This window comes from Silurus aristotelis (assembly GCF_946808225.1).
Source record: "Silurus aristotelis genome assembly, chromosome: 25".
NCBI lineage: Eukaryota > Metazoa > Chordata > Actinopteri > Siluriformes > Siluridae > Silurus > Silurus aristotelis.
The window spans coordinates 9733699-9754378 of record NC_139598.1 but is presented as its reverse complement, the minus strand read 5'-3'; the positions used below and the strand labels follow the sequence as shown (position 1 = coordinate 9754378).

The 20680-nt window shown below is 36.7% G+C and overlaps 1 protein-coding gene across 1 annotated transcript in view; it reads left to right on the top strand.

Moving 5' to 3' along the window:
• The window catches only part of dnajc13 (DnaJ heat shock protein family (Hsp40) member C13), a 112483-nt gene that overhangs the window by 56084 nt on the left and 35719 nt on the right, over positions 1-20680 (top strand). The window contains 13 exon segments of the mRNA XM_083529779.1: positions 1473-1580; positions 1727-1740; positions 1742-1880; positions 8192-8248; positions 8320-8441; positions 8544-8619; positions 8814-8909; positions 8995-9135; positions 11170-11187; positions 11410-11492; positions 12703-12856; positions 14187-14290; positions 14394-14553. Coding sequence (XP_083385905.1) covers positions 1473-1580; positions 1727-1740; positions 1742-1880; positions 8192-8248; positions 8320-8441; positions 8544-8619; positions 8814-8909; positions 8995-9135; positions 11170-11187; positions 11410-11492; positions 12703-12856; positions 14187-14290; positions 14394-14553 — 1272 coding nt within the window.

Here is a 20680-nt window from a genome sequence, read left to right as displayed (position 1 = left end):
CTGATGTTCACATAAAATGTCAGCTTTTTAGCACTGACCTACTAAGCATTCAGCATTTTTGGTTGTGGGTCAAGGACGTGTTTTCAATCTGTTTACCGTTTGCTCTATGAAGAGAAAATTAAGCATTTGTTGAATCCTCATTCTGTCCATTAAATCAGTGGTCCCTGGGCACAGAAAGAATACATAACTTACATTATTTCTGTTTTATTTATTTTCTGATTCTAAACGGTTTTATTTTGGAAAATTACCGGATTTTCTCCGCCACATCTGTCTATGACTCACTCTTAATGCACGTCATGATGCCTCGGTCCCATGTTTCACCTACAACCACTACCTTTTTAAAGGGGCTGCTCCGACCACTAACACATAATACATTACCGCTAAAGTCAAACCCCCAAGCTAAAAAAATAAACAAAAAACAACACGTGGATTCATGTTTATTTATTTAGAAAATACCAGTTTTTATGCCGGTCGTATCATTTTATTTTGTTACCTTAAAGGCCGGTCCGTGAAAATATTGTCTGACATTAAACTGGTCCGTGGAAAATATTGTCTGACATTAATCCGGTCCGTGGCACAAAAAAGGTTGGGGACCACTGCATTAAATGACTGGTTTAACACTTGTTTATGAGAGCAGAGATAATCAGGGATAATCCAGCTGCCAGAGTTTAAGAATGCTGCTAATGTGGACATGAATATTAACCTCAATTTTGATGTTGATTTAATACTGCACTCTTGATGGTAAAGCACTTGGACCAAGACACTAGGTAGTTTTTGCCACCGTGAATTTGGGTCAGCGTCAGCTGTGGTTGGCCTAATTAAAGCTTTTAAGAGCATGTAAAATAAGTTTTTGTCCTGTAGCCTAAGAGACCAGAAATGCTAATTTCTTTTTGCTAAATTGTCAAATTTAGGTGTTGTTTTTTGTTTTTGTTTTTTCTTAGAAGCAAACAACCTGGAGACAAACAATTATATAAACAATTAGGACAGAGGCAGAGATCCTCACAGTTGTGGTGGCCCAGCTCTTAGGACCAAGGAGGCCCATGCTTGCCAGTCATAAAATAAAATGACAGATTATCTCATAAGCAATGGTCAAACCTATAGGTAGAACCTTGTGGACACTGTGTCATGATAGCCAAGACCTTGCAATCGGTCATTTAGAAAGCATGAAGGTGGCATTGGGCCACAGATTTTTTTGCACCAGTGGATATGATTTTTGGAATGCAAATAGACTATAAATGTCTTCGGTACATAACTTTGCAAGTAATTATGTGAACGATAACACCATAGAAAGTCACAGAGAGAATTTTTTTTTCATTGTATTCAAAATCTGAAGCTCTTGATTATCATCTACACACTGTGTATCAACCAGAATATTACAGGTCTTTCTAATAAAGTGAATGGTGAATATTTATCTCATTTTATTTATGCATTTTTTAAAAGCATATTTATAGTTTGTGTTGTTGCTGTTACAGCCAATGCACGATGATTATGATTTGAGGCAGGAGCAGCTGAACAAAGCCTCTCTTTTATCATCCAAAAAGTTTCTGGAGAGCCTTTTGGAGAAATTCATCAGTAATGTGGTACACTGCTATTTAAACTTACTAATGTAACATGATTCAAAACAAACATGAAAAAAAAAATTTTAACAGACGGGTTAAAATAATGTAATATGCATAGTTCTAACTTTATGTTCAGCAGTCTAACATTTGTTTCCATTTCTTTTCAGGACCATGGTACAGGTGCTAGTGATAAGCGCACTTCTAGATTTCTTGACCTTTGCCCTTTGTGCGCCTTACAGTGAAACAAGTGAAAGTCAGCAGTTTGATATGCTGCTGGAGATGGTGGCCTCAAACGGACGCACACTTTTCAAACTCTTCCAGGTCAGAGTTTCAGCATACACACTGTAGAATGTTCTAAGCCAAACAATATGCTTACAATTTTTGTTGTACAGAAAAGATGCCAAATGTCTGTGGACCGTAACACTTTTGGGTACATACATTTTTGAACAGTATTTTCTTTTCTTCTCAACAAACGTGTTGTGTAAACTGTATTAAAAGTAATTGGCCATCACTAAAGGCTGCAAATCTTCTCTTGGAATGCTTTACCCACAATGAACAAGCCACTGGTAATGCTTGTAAGCAAAAACTCCCTCAGATATTATATATAATGTGTGTGTGTGTGTGTGTGTGTGTGTGTGTGTGTGTGTGTGTGTGTGTGTGTGTGTGTGTGTGTGTGTGTGTGTGTGTGTGTGTGTGTGTGTATGTATATATATACATATATATATATATATATATGTATATATATATATATATATATATATATATATATATATATATATATATATATATATATACATATATATATATATATATATGTATGTAAACCGCTGCCTGCACGTGCTTGTCTAAAACATGTCTGCGGTGTGGACGTATTTCAGTATATCTGAGAAAGGCCCACGGATAGCGATTTGCAAAACATGTAATGCCGAATTTTCAAGAGGGGGTGCGTCTGCAAAGACTTTCTCCACGTCGGGTTTAATTTATCACCTGAAATCCAAACATCCCGATCGCTATGCTGAATATGAGAGAAACGCGGCACAGAAAAGCAAAACCCCTCCGAGCATGCGCACTCCGTCTGTGGTGGACCTTTTTAAAAAGGCAAGGAAGTTTCCCAGTGATATTGTTGTATCTTTAAGCATTTGCACTTGTTCTAAATGCACTGTTTTTATGAAAGAACATATTTAATTTTACAACCTTTCAGCAGGCCAGAGGGCCTGTACATTATTATTTAATGTACACATGAGTGTATTTAAGTTAAACATTTAAGTTTAAATTTATTTTATCCTGTGTTGTTGCAATGTGCTATAAAGAAATATTTTCATAATTTGTAATTGATTTATTCTTTGAAACTTTAATATTAATTTATGCAATTGAAATGCCTTGATTTTAGTAAGTTTAGTACACGGTCATATCCATAAATGCAATGGTAATAATAATTGGCATAATTTCTTTCGGTGTTTCGGTTTTCGGCCTTGTTTTTCTTTTTTTCGGTTTCGGCCAAGAATTTTCATTTCGGTGCATCCCTAAAATATAAATATAAATATATAAATATATATATATATATATATATATATATATATATATATATATATATATATATATATATATATATACAGTGAGGAAAATAAGTATTTGAACACCCTGCTATTTTGCAAGTTCTCCCACTTAGAAATCATGGAGGGGTCTGAAATTGTCATCGTAGGTGCATGTCCACTGTGAGAGACATAATCTAAAAAAAAAAATCCAGAAATCACATATATTATTTTTAAACTATTTATTTGTATGATACAGCTGCAAATAAGTATTTGAACACCTGACTATCAGCTAGAATTCTGACCCAAAGGCTACTGTACCAAATATTAACTTTGACTTTCTCAGGTGTTCAAATACTGTGTGATTTCTGGATTTTTTTTTTTTAGATTATGTCTCTCACAGTGGACATGCACTTACGATGAAAGGGCCCTTTACTAAGGGCTGTCCGGTCCCTGTACGACCGAAGCAGGAGCTTGGTTCGCATTGCCGGCAGTAAGTCAGACTTGTGCATGTTGGACTCCGGCAGTAATTAAGTAAATGTAATTCATTTCTGTACTTAAGTAGCTTTTTCACGTATCTGTACTTTACTGAAGTATTTCCATTTGGGGAGATTTTACTTTAACTTCTACATTTTAAACTCAAACTTTTTATTGAAATACATTTTGCAAAATTGGTTGTTCCTTTTTATTTATAAGTGGATAAAGACTTGATCTGGTCAAGCACACAGCAAACCACTAATCAGGGTAAAGCACGTGCTCTGTTTTAAACTTGTTTTGTTTGCCGCTTGGTCGTATCTACTTAGCACGGACATACAATTCAGTGTCAAGTCAAAATGGCAAGCAAAATATTTTGAGAGTAATGAATGATGGGAAAACTCCTGACTCTAACCTGCCCCAAAACCTGTGGCCTTATTTGTGCTTTTTTTTTTTTCTTATTTTATTAATAGTTTGGTGTGCTAAGAAAAACGTTAGAGTAATTTTCAAATAAACTGAGTTAATTAAGCAACAGTCTAGGGAAATTATATTACATAAGTTGCTATTTACAGTGAGGAAAATAAGTATTTGAACACCCTGCTATTTTGCAAGTTCTCCCACTTAAAAATCATGGAGGGTTCTGAAATTGTCCTCGTAGGTGCAATGTACATTGTGAGAGACATAATAAAAAAAAAAAAAAATCCAGAAATCACAATGTATGATTTTTTTTTTACTATTTATTTGTATGATACAGCTGCAAATAAGTATTTGAACACCTGAGAAAGTCAATTTTAATATTTGGTACAGTAGCCTTTGTTTGCAATTACAGAGGTCAAATGTTTCCTGTAGTTTTTCACCAGGTTTGCACACACTGCAGGAGGGATTTTGGCCCACTCCTCCACACAGATCTTTTCTAGATCAGTCAGGTTTCTGGCCTGTCGATGAGAAACACGGAGTTTGAGCTCCCTCCAAAGATTCTCTATTGGGTTTAGGTCTGGAGACTGGCTAGGCCACACCAGAACCTTGATATGCTTCTTACAGAGCCACTCCTTGGTTATCCTGGCTGTGTGCTTCGGGTCATTGTCATGTTGGAAGGCCCAGCCTCGACCGATCTTCAATGCTCTAACTAAGGGGAAGGAGGTTGTTCCCCAAAATCTCGCAATACATGGCCCCGGTCATCCTCTCCTTAATACAGTGCAGTCGCCCTGTCCCATGTGCAGAAAAACACCCCCAAAGCATGATGCTACCACCCCCATGCTTCACAGTAGGGATGGTGTTCTTGGGATGGTACTCATCATTCTTCTTCCTCCAAACACATTTATTGGAATTATGACCCAAAAGTTCTATTTTGGTCTCATCTGACCACATGACTTTCTCCCATGACTCCTCTGGATCATCCAAATGGTCATTGGCAAACTTTAGACGTGCCTGGACATGTGCTGGTTTAAGCAGGGGAACCTTCCGTGCCATGCATGATTTCAAACCATGACGTCTTAGTTTATTACCAACAATAACCTTGGAAACGGTGGTCCCAGCTCTTTTCAGGTCATTGACCAGCTCCTCCCGTGTAGTTCTGGGCTAATTTCTCACCTTCCTTAGGATCATTGAGACCCCACAAGGTGAAATCTTGCACGGAGCCCCAGTCTGAGGGAGATTGACTGTCATGTTTAGCTTCTTCCATTTCCAGCTTATCCTTTTTTCACCAAGCTGCTTGGCAATTTTCCCGTAGCCCTTTCCAGCCTTGTGGAGGTGTACAATTTTGTCTCTAGTGTCTTTGGACAGCTCTTTGGTCTTGGCCATGTTAGTAGTTGGATTCTTACTGATTGTATGGGGTGGACAGGTGTCTTTATGCAGCTAACGACCTCAAACAGGTGCATCTAATTTAGGATAATAAATGTAGTGGAGGTGCACATTTTAAAGGCAGACTAACAGGTCTTTGTGGGTCAGAATTCTAGCTGATAGACAGGTGTTCAAATACTTATTTGCAGCTGTATCATACAAATAAATAGTTAAAAAAATCATACATTGTGATTTCTGGATTTTTTTTTATTTTTATTATGTCTCTCACAATGTACATTGCACCTATGAGGACAATTTCAGACCCCTCCATGATTTCTAAGTGGGAGAACTTGCAAAATAGCAGAGTGTTCAAATACTTATTTTCCTCACTGTATATCTACAAATGTAGATATATATGTGTATAAAATGACAATCAATCAAATAAGACCTTAGCCCAAGGCAGTTGACTTAACTCCTCTTAATATGGAGAACAGTGTGATTAGGGGTGTTGAAAGCTAAAGCAAGGAGACAACACTGATTAAATCTAACCAACGATGAGGTTTAAATTCTAACTGACACATTTGCTGAATGTCGTTTGTAGGTATGAGCATAATTGCTATACAATGCTAGAACATTAGAGATAAAAGGGAGGTTTATATTGGCCTATAATTTGAACAGCTGACAGAGGTTGAGTTCAGGTTTTTTAATAATGATTTAGGTACATAACCAGTACTAAGAGAATTTATAAATTTTCTAGAAGAGGTTCCAAGCTGTTTGTAATATTAACAGTTTAGTTAGATGTTATTTATATTCCAATTTTCAAATGGTCTGTTTTAAGCTGCATATGCAATTGTTACAACAAAGTAACAATTTTCATGTTTAAAGCTGTTTAAGTTCTGTGGTGTCATCCAACAGTGATCCAATCAAAGTCAATATTTCTTGGAGATGAGTGCTAAAATTGTGCTGTAGTTGTTGTGAACTAATAGTTTTTCTGGGTCTTGGGAGTGGCTGAAAAGGTCCGCTGTCATTTCCAGATTGGCCTCTAGAGGCAAATCACTCATGCTACATGCTGTTTTTTTCTATTTTTGTTGTTTTTATTTTTTTTAGTTTATTTTTTAACACGAGTCTGCATACTGCACAGAAAGCGCATGCTGCCTGGATAGAGCATATTACACGTTAAATTATATTTGGTTATTCGAATTCATTTTATATATATATATATATATATATATATATATATATATATATATATATATATATATATATATATATATAATATGATAACTTCTGGTTGATTAATCGGTTATTGGAAGGTACGATCCAACCTAGCTATATATAAGTAAAATGGGTCGATCTCTAATTATGACTTGGGCATAATTTAATGGAGATAATTGATCCTAAATAGCTTTGGACTGTTTTGTTCACAGTGTTAAAATAAAAAATTAAAAAAGGAGTGAGTGAGTGAGTCCTATCATGTTTTGATTAATCCATATTGAATCTAGAATGGACAGAGCTGCTGTTCTCATTGAGTCTTCCAAATATCAAAATATATATTAAAGTCTTTGACAATTAATACTTTGTCTAATAAAAGTCAGGTTTTACAAATTCCGAAGGGAATTTAGATTACTGCCTATAATTAAGTTGATAATAATCAATGGAATTGACTGGGTGGACTTATTTTTGTGGTGACCTATATTAGTATAAAGAATTTGTTAAATTTGTCTATATTTTTGTGTTACAGTATAATATAAATAAATGACAGCACCTCCACTGCTAGTTAGACAAGGCTGTTGTGTGTAACTGAATCCAGAAGGACTTGCTTCATTTAATGCAACATGCAGTACTTATGTGGTTTAATCTATGTTTCCATTAAACACAGTAAAATAAGCTTTCGATCAGTGATTTATAACATTTATAAAAAAGTGATCTAGACATTAGAGATATAATATTTAACAGTTCCAGATTTAGGTCAAAGGTACTGGCTGTGCATTCACTTTATTTATCAAAGTTTAACATGTATCTAATTTTTAATTAATTAGGTTTTTAAAAAAGTTCCAGAAAATTCCTACATTTTTGTTTATCTTGGGGAACAGGCAGGCTATTAAACAAGCAGATTATACCTGGTCATGAAATCTGCTTTTTAGTTTCCAAACTGGTGGGACTGTGGTAAATGGCTGCGCCTCTGGTTAATGCAGTGTTTATATTGAATTTGTTGAATCAAAGCTAAAAATGTCCTTTTCAGTCACTTGTAATTAATTAATTTTAAATCCACTGTGGTTGTGTACAGAGGCAAAAATGACAAAAAATTGTGTTGTAGTTCATACAAATGTACTTGTTTGTATGTCTTTGTTGAATATTTGTTTTCTAGATTTTATCCATCTTTGCTGGTAAATAAACCTTCAGTCTTCTGGGAAGTCTTTCCTTTAGATTTTGCATTGTGTCTGTGGGCATTCACCTTTTCAGCCAAAACAGTGCTTTGGTTAGGCACTGTCAGTTAAGTAAGCCTGACACATAGCTGCTCTTCTGTTTCTCCCAACACTAAGGTGTTTCTAAGGTGTTTTTTATCAGGCCTTTGTGTAATTCAGTTGATTTCTTTTATACCAACCTTGTGTAACCATGTCTTTATGTGCCTTTCTTTGTGCACAGGGTCATTATCATGCGGTAGCAGGTTTGAGTCTAACTTCCAGTAAAGGGAAACTAGAATGCTATAAAGCATACAAAGACATCTTTTACAGTTGTGGTCAGGTGTCAGAGACATTGCCGTATAGGTTGCCATACAATTCTACAAGTATATTCTTTTTAATCTATATTTATATTTATTCAGTGATTTATTTTTTCTGTCTGCAGCATCCCTCTATGGCTATAGTAAAGGGTGCAGGTCTGGTTATGAAAGCCATTATTGAGGTGAGGTTCCATTAATTTGTAGTTTTATTGTATTCTGTGTGAACAATTTATATATGTGTCTTTGTGTTTAGGAAGGGGATAAGGAGATAGCCACAAAGATGCAGGACTTAGCATTAAGTGAAGGTGCTTTACCCAGACATCTACACACATCTTTGTTTACAGTCAGCGCTGATCAGAGGATGCTTACAAACAGGTAATCGAATGCCCATTTAAGTACCATTTTATGGATCCTTGTAAAGCCTTGCACATGTCTCCATTTATGATGATCTTATTGTGCCTTTTGTGTTGCTTGTAGGCAGCTGAGTCGCCACCTCGTGGGCTTATGGACAGCTGAGAATCCTGTTGCTATGAACCTTCTCAAAAGAATCTTGGTGAAATTGCACACATATAATGATTTTGTATTAAGGAGTTTTATTTATTTATATTGTAGTAAAAAATCGTTAATTAGATTTATATTTATACTGCTAATGTTTGTGACAATATAGATCTTTGGGACATTTTCTATTGTTTTTTTTTGTTGTTTTTTTTATACTCGTTTTCTATTTATTTACCCTCTCCTTTACAGCCAACTGGACTCCTGGCATACTTGGACAGTTCTGAACCTGTGCCTGAAAAGGATGTGGACAGAATGGACATCCGTGACAACCTTAAGATTGCTTCTGTAACTTTAATACTTTGATTGGTTCACTGTAAGTAATGTTTATTTGACCAAATATAAATCACATTATATTTTTCTATCTGTGCAGGACCAGTTTGGACGCAATAAGGTTCCAGAGTGGCAGCGAATTGCGGGCAAGGCTGCCAAAGAGGTGGAGAAGTTTGCTAAAGAAAAGGCTGAAGTGGTCCTTATGCACTGGAGAGACAAGATGGGCATTGCACAGAAGGAGGTGAGCAAAGTGCAAAAGAGCTCAACAAGCCAGAAAAAGGACCTCTTTCATTTTTAAATCGTTTTCAAATTCTTAACAGTGGACGGTATCTCAAAACAGCTATGCAGAAAAAAATATGCATATGTAGTTTAGCATCATAGTTTAGTCACACAGGGAGAGACAGAAATGTGCTTTATTAGATGTCATATTGTTACATAAAAGTTAAGGACACTGCAGTGTTATCATGGTGCAAGTAAGCAAGACTAGCTATGACAGCATGCCTAAAAGGGAGTACTACAAGGTAACACATGTGTGAGAGATCTAATGATATATAAGACGGCCCACCAGGTACCAACAAATAGCCTGCACCAATTGATCGAAGTAAGTGTAACAGATCATAATTGACCAAACGTTCGCTCAGGTACTGTAGCGCGAGATCATTCAGTGCTGTATATGTTAGTTTTAATTTGATTGGGAGACAATGTAGAGTGGATAAGATAGGGGTGATGTGGTCATAAGCATCATGCATCATTTAACATTTCTGAGATGAAAGAAGGCAATTTTAGTAATATTATACATGAGCTTCAAAGGAAAAGACGAGTCCATAAGCACACCATGGCTTTTTTTCTGATGCAAATGGTAAGAGAGAAAGACCATCCAGAGATACTTTGAAATTTAGAAACCGTTTTTTCTACCTGCATGTGTTTCTACTTCTGTGTTCTACTTCTTCTTTTGTGTTTTTTAGAATTTTTCAGAAAGAGGTTAACATGCATCCATTTTCTAATGTCCTTTTTACATTCCTTACCATTATTAAGCAGATGGTTCTCATACAACTGTTTTTCTTCAGCATAACAATGGTAGCTAATACCATGTTTCTGAATAATTTCATATAGAGGTAGCATATTCAAAGTAAAAAGCAGTGGGCCTAAGACAGATTCTTGCAGAACGCCTAACATTAGTAAGTGTAGAGAATTCACTATTTCCACAAACTGTTAATGATCAGTCAAGATAGTACTTTCCCTAGGAGAAAGCTGTTGAAAGCTGTGGAGCGCAACCGATTTGATATAAAGAGTTTTATTGGTTCACCTGAACCCGTTCAGCAATTTCATTGGTCTTATGTTATAGGGGCTCAGTTTTTTGGCTTGTAAAACCGGGAAAAATCCAAAAAAATCCATAAATTAGCCTCTTCATTGTTTAAGCTGCGGGGTTCAAAGCGTGGGGAAAAAGTAGCGGCTTATAGTCCGGAAAATACGGTATATATGATTGATGGATCATGGTGTTTTTTTACTGAGGTCAAGCAACAAAAGCAAGGAGACAATAGCCCTGATCATAGGCCTGTAGCAGATAATTTACAACTTTACCCACTACTGTCTTTGTGCTATGATGAGGCTTAAATAAGCATAATATTAGCATAACTGCTGTGCGCCATCTTTTTCTAGAAAGTTCTTTTTTTTTTTTTTTTTTTTGAAGTAGGGGTTTCATAACTACCCGTTTTAACAACTTAGGTACATAACGGGTGTAAGGAAATAATTTAATGAGGTTTGATTGCTTCTCGAATTATCTTTTTGAAGTAACACTGCTTCCGAATGATGGTGTGCTTGCTAGCTTCTATTTCTATTTAATTTTGGTGCAGTATTGAATAAAAATCTAGGATTATGTTTGATATTTTCTATGAGGGTAAAAAAATATATGTTAATCTTGCAGCACTGAGAGCTTTTTTGAAAATCAGGAGTCTCTCCTTCCATGCTATTTAAAATACAGTACAACCAAATTAGTTTGACACCATTTATGTTTTAACTATTAATTAACATATAGGATTTTTTTACAACCTTTTTTTTCACTTTTCTGAAGACATATAAATATATATTTTTTCACAGCCTTACATTAGAATAAATGCACATTTGGATTTAATTATTTTTTTTTAATTATTATTTTGAGCAGTCAGAGACGCCATATGAATTGTGACTGAATGACCACAGTATTAATATTTCTGTTATTTCTGCCCTGTCTGCACTTCCAACCCTTACTGTGGTTGTGGCATGTGAATGAATGTAGCAGGACAGGAATAATCTGGTGAGTATATAACACATTGTAGTGACATTCTTTTTATTAAATCATATTTTTACTGTGTAAAAATAAAGCAACTACATGCTTTATTTTTAAATGAGCTTCATAGTTGACAGTTTTAAAATGTTTGTAAGTAGCTTAATCTCATTAATGTTTACAATATATTGTCCCCATGTTACTGTGCCTAGTTCTTTTCTTAGTGAAATATTGCATGTTTTTTTGTTGCAGAACCCAAACCAAAAACCTGTTGTCTTGAGGAAAAGAAGACAGCGGATCAAGATAGAGGCAAATTGGGAGCTCTTCTACTACAAGTATATATTTACATACTATTTTCTTTTTGTAATTTTTTAGTACAAATTGTGTATATATATATATATATATATATATATATATATATATATATATATATATATATATATATATATATATATATATATATATATATAGGGCTCAGGAATACTTCCAGAAAACACAATCCACTGTGCCATTCGCCGTTGCCGGCTAAAACTCTATAGGTCAAGAAGCCATATCGAAACATGATCCAGAAGCGCAGGCGTTTTCCCTGGGCCAAGGTTCATTTAAAATGGACTGTGGCAAAGTGGAAAACTAGGTATATCCAAGTTTTAGAACAACATATGTTCCCATCCAGACGTCATCTTTTTCAGGAAAGACCTTGCATTTTCCAACATGATAATGCCAGACCACATACTGCCTCAATTACAACATCATGGCTGCGTTGAAGAAGGATCCGGGTACTGAAATGGCCAGCCTGCAGTCCAGATCTTTCACCCATAGAAAACATGTGGCGCATCATAATGAGGAAGATGCGATAAAGACCTAAGACAGTTGAGCAACTAGGAGCCTATATTAGACAAGAATGGGACAACATTCCTATTCCTAAATTTGAGCAACTTGTCTCCTCAGTCCCCAGACGTTTGCAGACTGTTATAAAAAGAAGAGGGGATGCCACACAGTGATAAACATGGCCTTGTCCCAACTTTTTTAAGATGTGTTGATGCCATGAAATTGTAAATCAACTTATTTTTCCCTTAAAATGATCAATTTTCTCAGTTTAAACATTTGATATGTCATTAATGTTGTATTCTGAAAAGAATATTGAAATTTGAAACTTCCACATCAGTGCATTCTGTTTTTATTCACAATTTGTACAGTGTCCCAACTTTTTTGGAATCGGGTTTGTAAAATTATTTATTTTGGTGAAGAAAAAACACTTTACAACATCTAGCCAAGAGCATCAAGTCAAGAACAATATAATCGTAGTCATAGTGTACAATCTACTTGAATCTATCAAGAACAGAGAGAATGATTTGAAGAGAAGTGTAGGGAGAAGTAAAGGAATGACTTGTGATCCAAATCATATAGCATCATTTGTCAAACATGGTGGAGCTAGTGTGCATGTATAACTGTCAACAGAGCTGGGTCACTGCAATCTATTGATGTGACAGCTTATCATAAATTGAATTAAAATTTATGTGTGTATGTGGGTAATGCTCTCTGCAGATTTCATTTGGATCATGCAAAGTCAAATCTCATCTGGAACCTGAAGACTCGTGAGGAGCTCCGTGATGCTCTGGAGGGAGAGATGCGCTCCTTCAGTGTAGACCGAGAGCTTGGGAGTGCCAGTGTGATTTCCTGGAACCATCAAGAGTTTGAGGTTTGTAAAAAGTTTGTGAAAATGAAAGTACAACCACTTGATTCTATGGTTTTACATATTAGAACATATAATAATAATCTGGTTTGTGTCAGGATTTATCACGTCTTATAAGATCTATTTTAAGGTCCTGCTACAGCATTTTGGTTGGGTTGAGGTCTAGACATTGACTGGGGCATTCTGTTCTTTTCCATTCTGCTAGATTTGCTGCTGTACGCTTGCGATCATTGTATCATTGTGTCAGTTTGATTTTGATAAATGTGCTGTGCATTATGGCCAAACATTTTCCTTTTGGTCTTATCTGTCCAAAGGACATTGTTCCTGTTGTGCTGCTATGTTCTTTTTAGAGATGGAGGCTTTCTCCTGGCAACCCTTCCAAACTTCCATACTTGTTCAATCTTTTTCTAATTGAACTGTCAGGAAATGTAACTTTTACCATGCTAACTGAAGCCTGTAGAATTTTTTGTTTGTTTGTTTTGTTTTTTGCAATTTTTTGAGCATTGCACATTTAATAGACTTTAAATTGTTTTTAAATGGCCTTATAACTCTTCCCAGATTGATGGGTAACAGCAACTGCTTCTTCCCCTTCCCTCCCACCTTTCCTCTATTAACACACTCCTGAAAGCTCCAGACCAACAAATTGCTAAAACATCAGCTTTTTCAGAGGCAATAGATTATAATCCAGACCAGACCTTGGTACGGTCGTTTATGATATTTAAAAAATATAAAGACATTTCATAAGGACCTTGTTATTATAAGCTAAAGCAAATCTTATATCATATATATAATTGACTTAAGATTACATTTAATGAATCTGCACAAACACTCGTAATACACCATTAGTTTGAGTTTTTTAGTTTTATAAGACTTAGAGCCTTTAAGAGACTTGAGAGAGTTCTAAACATACAGTTAAATGTGTTAAATGTGCTTCTGCAAACTAGAGTGGCCCAAAACAATATCCAGAATTTGTTAGAATGAGCAAGTGGAAGCAAAGATCTCAGTCTGTAGAAAAACTTGATGTTTACCAGTGCTCTCAATGTAATCTGACAGCATAATCAATAGTGCATAGCCCCATATGTGGAACTTTGTTTCTCTCACTGATCAGAACAATCAACTTTACAGAGGTTTGTCCACTGTAGAGGCTCATGTTCACTGTGTAACAAATTATTTTATTTACAATTCACTTATTTTAAGAGTCATAATTGGCAATGTTTTGTTACTTTTTTCCTAAAATGTTGCTAAAATTCTTATCCATTACTTTTAGTTGGGTTTATTTGCAGCATTTCTGTTCAGAACATCTGGTCAGTTAGTGTGTTTGTGTTTCTGCTTGTAGGTAAAGTATGATTGTCTTTCTGATGAAATAAAAATTGGGGATTATTATCTACGCCTTCTGCTGGAGGAGGACGAGACTGAGGAGTCTGGTGCCATCAAGAGATCGTAAATATAATTGAACACACTTTTGTTATTTTTTTCTCTTTCCACTTTGGGATTCAAATAATACTACTTTGCTTCTTTCTTTTTGCCTTAATTTTATTTACAGGTATGAGTTCTTTAATGAACTATATCATCGTTTCCTATTAACACCGAAGGTGGCAATGAAGTGTTTATGCCTCCAGGCTCTGTCCATTGTATATGGCAAATGCTGTGAAGAAATCGGCCCTTTCACCGACACCAAATACATTGTGGGCATGTTGGATAGGGTTAGTTCTTTTATTCCTAATTGGTCAAATAAATCAGTTAATGTTCCATTTTTTTTTTTATGTATAATTTTTGTGCATCATTGTGCACAGTTTGCATTTTTTTTAGTATATAGGTTTAGTGTACAATTAGCATAATGTTTTTTATTGTTGCTATTTAATTGTTTCCAGTGTACATCAATCCCTTTTGTGTAAGTTTACAGTTTTAATGTATAGTTTACATGCTCTTTGTTTTAAATGTAGTAATGTATTGCTAAATTCTCTATGCATGTATGCAAACAAGATTGCAAACTAATGGTGACTGGGAAATGCAAAGTTGAAATGGCAGCTATTTTCGAAACTATATATTTTCTTCAATTTTTATGTGCCAAATGTTTGTTTTAAGAATCTTTATTAGCATTGTTTTTACTAATGCTTCAAATAGAACATTTTACACACAAACTGTAGGCAAAAAGGCCAGTAAATGCACTTTTATAAAGAATGTAACAGGCCTTAATCGTATAGTTGTAGCAAGGCCTGTTACATTACAAAAAGCGAAGAAAATGCACAGTTTCCAAACTATCTGCCATTTTCAACTCCACATTCCCCTGTCACCTTTAATTTGCTCTACCATTGTGCTCTAGCTGTGTAAAAGTCCTGCAAGGTGTAATAATACTTGACATTCCCTTTCTGTTTAGTGTACAATTTGTATTTCATTCAAACTGTTTCAAGTGCACAGTTTACATATTCTTGTGCACATTTTATAGTCAAGTTTATTTCTATAGCGCTTTTCACAACAGACATTGTCTCAAGACAGCCTTACAGAAATCAACAGTCAAGGTGAATGGTGTGCCGTGGCGACTGTGGCCAGGAAAAACTCCCTTAGATGTTATGAGGAAGAAACCAGACTCAAAAGGGGAACCCATCCTCATTTGGGTGACATCAAGAGTTTGATCATAAATCTTTCAACAATACAGAACACTGGAGAGTGAGAACTAACATGAGTACTGGAGTATAAGATTATAAGTAATGTTCTTTCTACAGTCTTATACAGTCTTTATGGTTAAAAAACTAGGAGCTACTGAGCTCAACATTTGTGATCATCACAGATCCAGCACCAGCTTCTCCATGCCAGAGCCTTTAAACACTCCAGGAGGTCCAATGTCAAAACCAGACATGTAGTGGGATCCAATTGGCACTGGTATGTCCCTAGATGGTAGGGGATGTTTGCGAGTTCGGCATCTACTTCTTCAAAGGTCCATTAACTTAATTAGGTGGGACGTGACTGGAGCTGGCCAAACCTCAGGATGCTTCGGGAAGGGGAGAGAAATTAGCATAGCTGCTGCTGATGATCTTAACAGTACAAGTTGATAATGTGCATGTGATCATATGTTCTGGAGCACAAGGTTATGATGTGAGACGTATGTTATGTGTAGGCTTTGCTAAAAAGATACGTTTTTAATCTGCACTTAAACTGGGTGAGTGTGTCTGAGCCCCGAACACTGTCAGGAAGACAGTTCCAAAGTTTAGGAGCTAAATGTGAGAATACTCTATCGCCTTTAGTAGACTTTGCCATTCTAGGAACTACTAGAAGTCCAGAGTTTTGAGATCTCAGGGAGCATGACGGATTGTAGCGTGTTAAAAGACTGGATAGATACATGGGAGCCAAACCATTTAGGGCTTTATGAGTAAGAAGTAGTAGTTTGTAGTCTATTCGAAACTTAACAGGAAGCCAATGTTGGGACGATAAGATTGGGGTTATATGATCATATTTTCTTGACCTTGTGAGAACTCTTGCTGCCGCTTTCTGAACTAACTGAAGCTTGTTTATTAATGATGCAGGACATCCACCTAGTAATGCATTATAATAATCTATTCTGGAGGTCATGAACGCATGGACGAGCTTCTCTGCATCAGATATAGACATCATGTTTCTTAGCTTAGAAATATTTCTAAGGTGAAAGAAGGCTGCTTTTGTGACTTGGTTGATATGATTTTTGAAAGACAAGTTGCTTTCTAAAATAACTCCTAGTTGTTTTACCGTTGAACTAGTAGTTACAGAACATCCATCTAAATGCAGGTTGAGATGCTGTATACTGGTTTTGGGGCCGATGAGCAAAATCTCTGTCTTATCAGAATTTAATAGTAGAAAGTTATGGGTCATCCAATCTCTTATTTCTTTAACACACTTAGTCATCCGAGTTAATTGAGCTGTATTGCCTGGTTTTGTTGAGCTATATAGCTGGGTATCATCAGCGTAACAATGGAAGCTAATTCCATGCCTCCTAATAATATTTTCTAAGGGAAGCATGTATATTGTGAAGAGCAGGGGTTCTAAAACTGAACCTTGTGGCACGCCATAATTTACTACCATTAGCCTGGATAGCGCTTCATTTAAGTCTACGAAATGGTAACGATCGGACAGGTAGGATTCAAACCAACTTAATGCCTGTCCCTGAATGCCGATGTAATTCTGTAAGTGATCTAGGAGGAGATCATGATCTATAGTGTCGAATGCAGCACTAAGATCTAGTAAAACTAACAGCGAGATGAAGCCTTGGTCTGAAGCTAAAAACGGGTCATTAGTGATTTTAACTAGAGCAGTTTCTGTGCTATGATGTGGGATAAAACCTGACTGAAACTCTTTTAAAGATATTGTTCTCTTGTAAGTAGGAACATAACTGGGCAGAGACAATCTTTTCTAAAATCTTAGACATAAATAGGAGATTTCAAATGGGTCTGTAATTTAATAGGGTGTTTGGATCCAAATTAGGCTTCTTAATGAGGGGCTTAATAACTGCTAACTTGAGGGATTTTGGGACATGACCTAACGATAGTGAGGGGTTAATAATATTCAGAAGAGGCTCACCAGCTGTATATAACACTTACTTTAGTAGTTTAGTTGAAATGGGATCTAACTGACATGTTGTTGATTAAGCTTCAGTAAGAACATCATGCAGCTCTTCCTATCCTTTACATGTAAAGCAGTGTAGTTGTGGAGTTTTAGGTGAGATTATGTCAGGAGATGATCTCAGAGGTTGGACCGCCACAATTGTTTTTCTAATACTATCAATTTTTTTAGTGAAGAAATTCATAAAGTCCTCACTTCCTTTTTGCACTACTTTTCAGATACCTGATTTGTTTTTAATTTAGCTACTGTACTGAAAAGGAACCGGGGATTGTTTTTGTTTTATTTTATGAGTTTGCTCAGGTGTTCAGCTCTAGCAGTTTTTTTCGACTGTCTGTAGCTGAGCATACTGTCTTTATACGCAATTCTAAATACCTCCAGTTTAGTTTTCCTCCATTTTCTCTTCAGATTACGGGCTGTTTTATTGAGGGCATGCGTATGACTATTATACCAAGGTGCAGTTGTTTTTTCTCTAACCTTTTTTTAACCGGATGGGTCAACAGTGTCTAATGTGCTAGTAAGGATAAGGTCTATGTTGTTAGTCATTCCATCAAGATTATTAGCAGTTATGGGTTTAGTGAGAAATTGAGATAAATCAGGCAGGTTATTTCAGCGTAAAAAATCAGCGTAGGGCCCTGGGGGTCTATACACGGTGGCCAGAGCGAGAGACAGTAGCGGTTTTCTGTGTATGTCTGAAAGTACAACTTTAAGAACGAGCACTTCAAATGATTTAAAGATGAATCCTAATCTCTGACTAACATTAAGAGAGGCACTATAAATGGTTGCTAACTTTTTTGTGCTTACTTATCTGGCATTTTTCAGTTTTAACTGCAATAAGATTATTTCTGGATCTTGTGTATGTAATTCTTGGTTTTACTACACAAAAAATAGATACGGTTTCTATAAGATGGGCTGTGTGCTCACTGTGTGACTATTTGGTTTGTTGTATAAATGTTCTCATAGCCGTAAATTGCATGATGTCTTACCAGTCAGATGGTGTGAAGCATCCTAGAGATGTTATCTGAGAGGGCTGCTGCTCCAACTCTGCTGGAGTGCAGGCCATCAGGGCGGAAGAACCTCGGACGCTCCCAGAAAAAATTCCAGTTATTAACAAAGAGAAGTTTTTGCTCTCGACACCATGACTGTAACCATTCATTCACCAGGAAAACAGCAAGTATGCACCTTACCTTTGGCTCCAGTAGCGCGGACATGCCGGCTGATGGAATCTCCAAGAATCACAGTATCGCATTCCGTCTCGCGGAGAGGGGCGAAGCGGTTCTCGGTCGAGATCTCAAATGCCGGTGGTGGTGGCGGGGGAGGCGTCCTCAACCGGGGCTTGGCTCGCGTCTTCAGCTGCTGCAGCATCCAGGGTCCGTGGTGCACCGGTGCCGGAATGAATGATACCTGGGCGGGCCGTGTTGTAGGTGCGCTGGGCCGGGGCAGGGAGACACGCGGAGTTGAGGTGCTGGGAGCATTAGGTTCAACCCAAGCATTTACCTGGGACGAGTGAGCGTCCACCCGAGTTGTTTCCAGCGCCGCTTCCCGCTTTGCATGCAGCTCGAGAATCTGTTTCTTTAAAGCCTCCAGCTCTAACTCCAACCGTTTGCAACTCGAATGAGTCCTCACCTGTGCTCAAAGGCAAACACATAGTGCTTATAATAGCGGATAGATTTAAGATACAGTGTGAGAGTTATGATAAAGTGAGAGGCAATGAATGTAGTCAACACTAGTGATAGTCAAGTCAACTAACTACAGACACAAGTCAGGAAGACAAAAACAATTTAGGGTTATTTAAGGAGGAAAGAAAGTATAGATAAATAGTAAAGTTTGTTTGAAAACGCCAAGAGAAATACAAACACGGAACTCGCGGGACACAGGAAACTACATCACAGGAAGTGACACTCTGTAAAGTCAAATCCCAGCAGCACTAAGCTGCTACTGCTAGGGCTCTTAAACATGGCCCTTAAACCTCAACTGCTCAGTTGTAAGTCACTCTGGATAAGGGTGTCTGTTAAATGCCATAAATATAGGGACTAAAGCATGTACCTTCGCATGTATAATGCATATTTCCATAGCAGTGTATCTTTTTTTTATTTTAAACAATTTTTTTTTAACAATCTGTACAGTTTATGAAGAGTTGCCCTGGTCAGTCATTATTGGCCTCTCCAGCAAGCACTGTGCACATTGCACACTTACTAGTCACTACTGAAGCATTATGATCCACAAGCATTTCTCATATTCAAGACCAAAAACCCTGGCTAATTTGTCCCACAAACTAGTGGATGGGTGAGGCAAAGACTAAGCAGCTGCGTCTACTCTATGCTTTTGTTCTAGAAATTTTATCATGACTGGAAACAGTGGAAACTAGTAAATGTTTCTCGTTCATAAACGTCATCTTCACTAAACGTAAGCACTTGTCTGAGCTTTGTCCTGGTCTTGGTGGGTACCAAAGTTTTCCCCTGTATAGAGAAAGAGGAAGCTAGGGGAGACATTAGAAGAAAAAAAAAATATATATATATATATATATATATATATATATATACACTATATACACAGTGGGGCAAAAAAGTTTATTTATTTATTTATTTTTCCAAGTTTATTTAGTCAGCCACCAATTGTGCAAGTTCTCCCACTTAAAAAGATGAGAGAGGCCTGTAATTTTCATCATAGGTACATTCAACTATGAGAAAAATTCAAAATGAGAAAAAAAATCCAGAAAATCACATTATCTGATTTTTAAAGAATTGATTTGCAAATTATAGTGGAAAATAAGTATTTGGTCAATAACAAAAGTTCATCTCAATACTTTGTTATATACCCTTTGTTGGCAATGACGGAGATCAAATGTTTTTATTCTTTCTTTACACGGATCAGTCGTCCTGGTCCCTTTGCAGAAAAACAGCCCCAAAGCATGATGTTTCCACCCCCATGCTTCACAGTAGGTATGGTGTTCTTTGGATGCAACTAAGCATTCTTCCTCCTCCAAACACGACAAGTTTTTACCAAGAAGTTCTATTTTGGTTTCATCTGACCATATGACATTCTCCCAATCCTCTTCTGGATCATCCAAACGCTCTCTAGCAAACTTCAGACATGTACTGACTTAAGCAGGGGGACACGTCTGGCACTGCAGGATTTGAGTCCCTGGCGGTGTAGTGTGTTACTGATGGTAGCCTTTGTTACTTTGGTCCCAGCTCTCTGCAGGTCATTCACTAGGTCCCCCCGTGTGGTTCTGGGATTTTT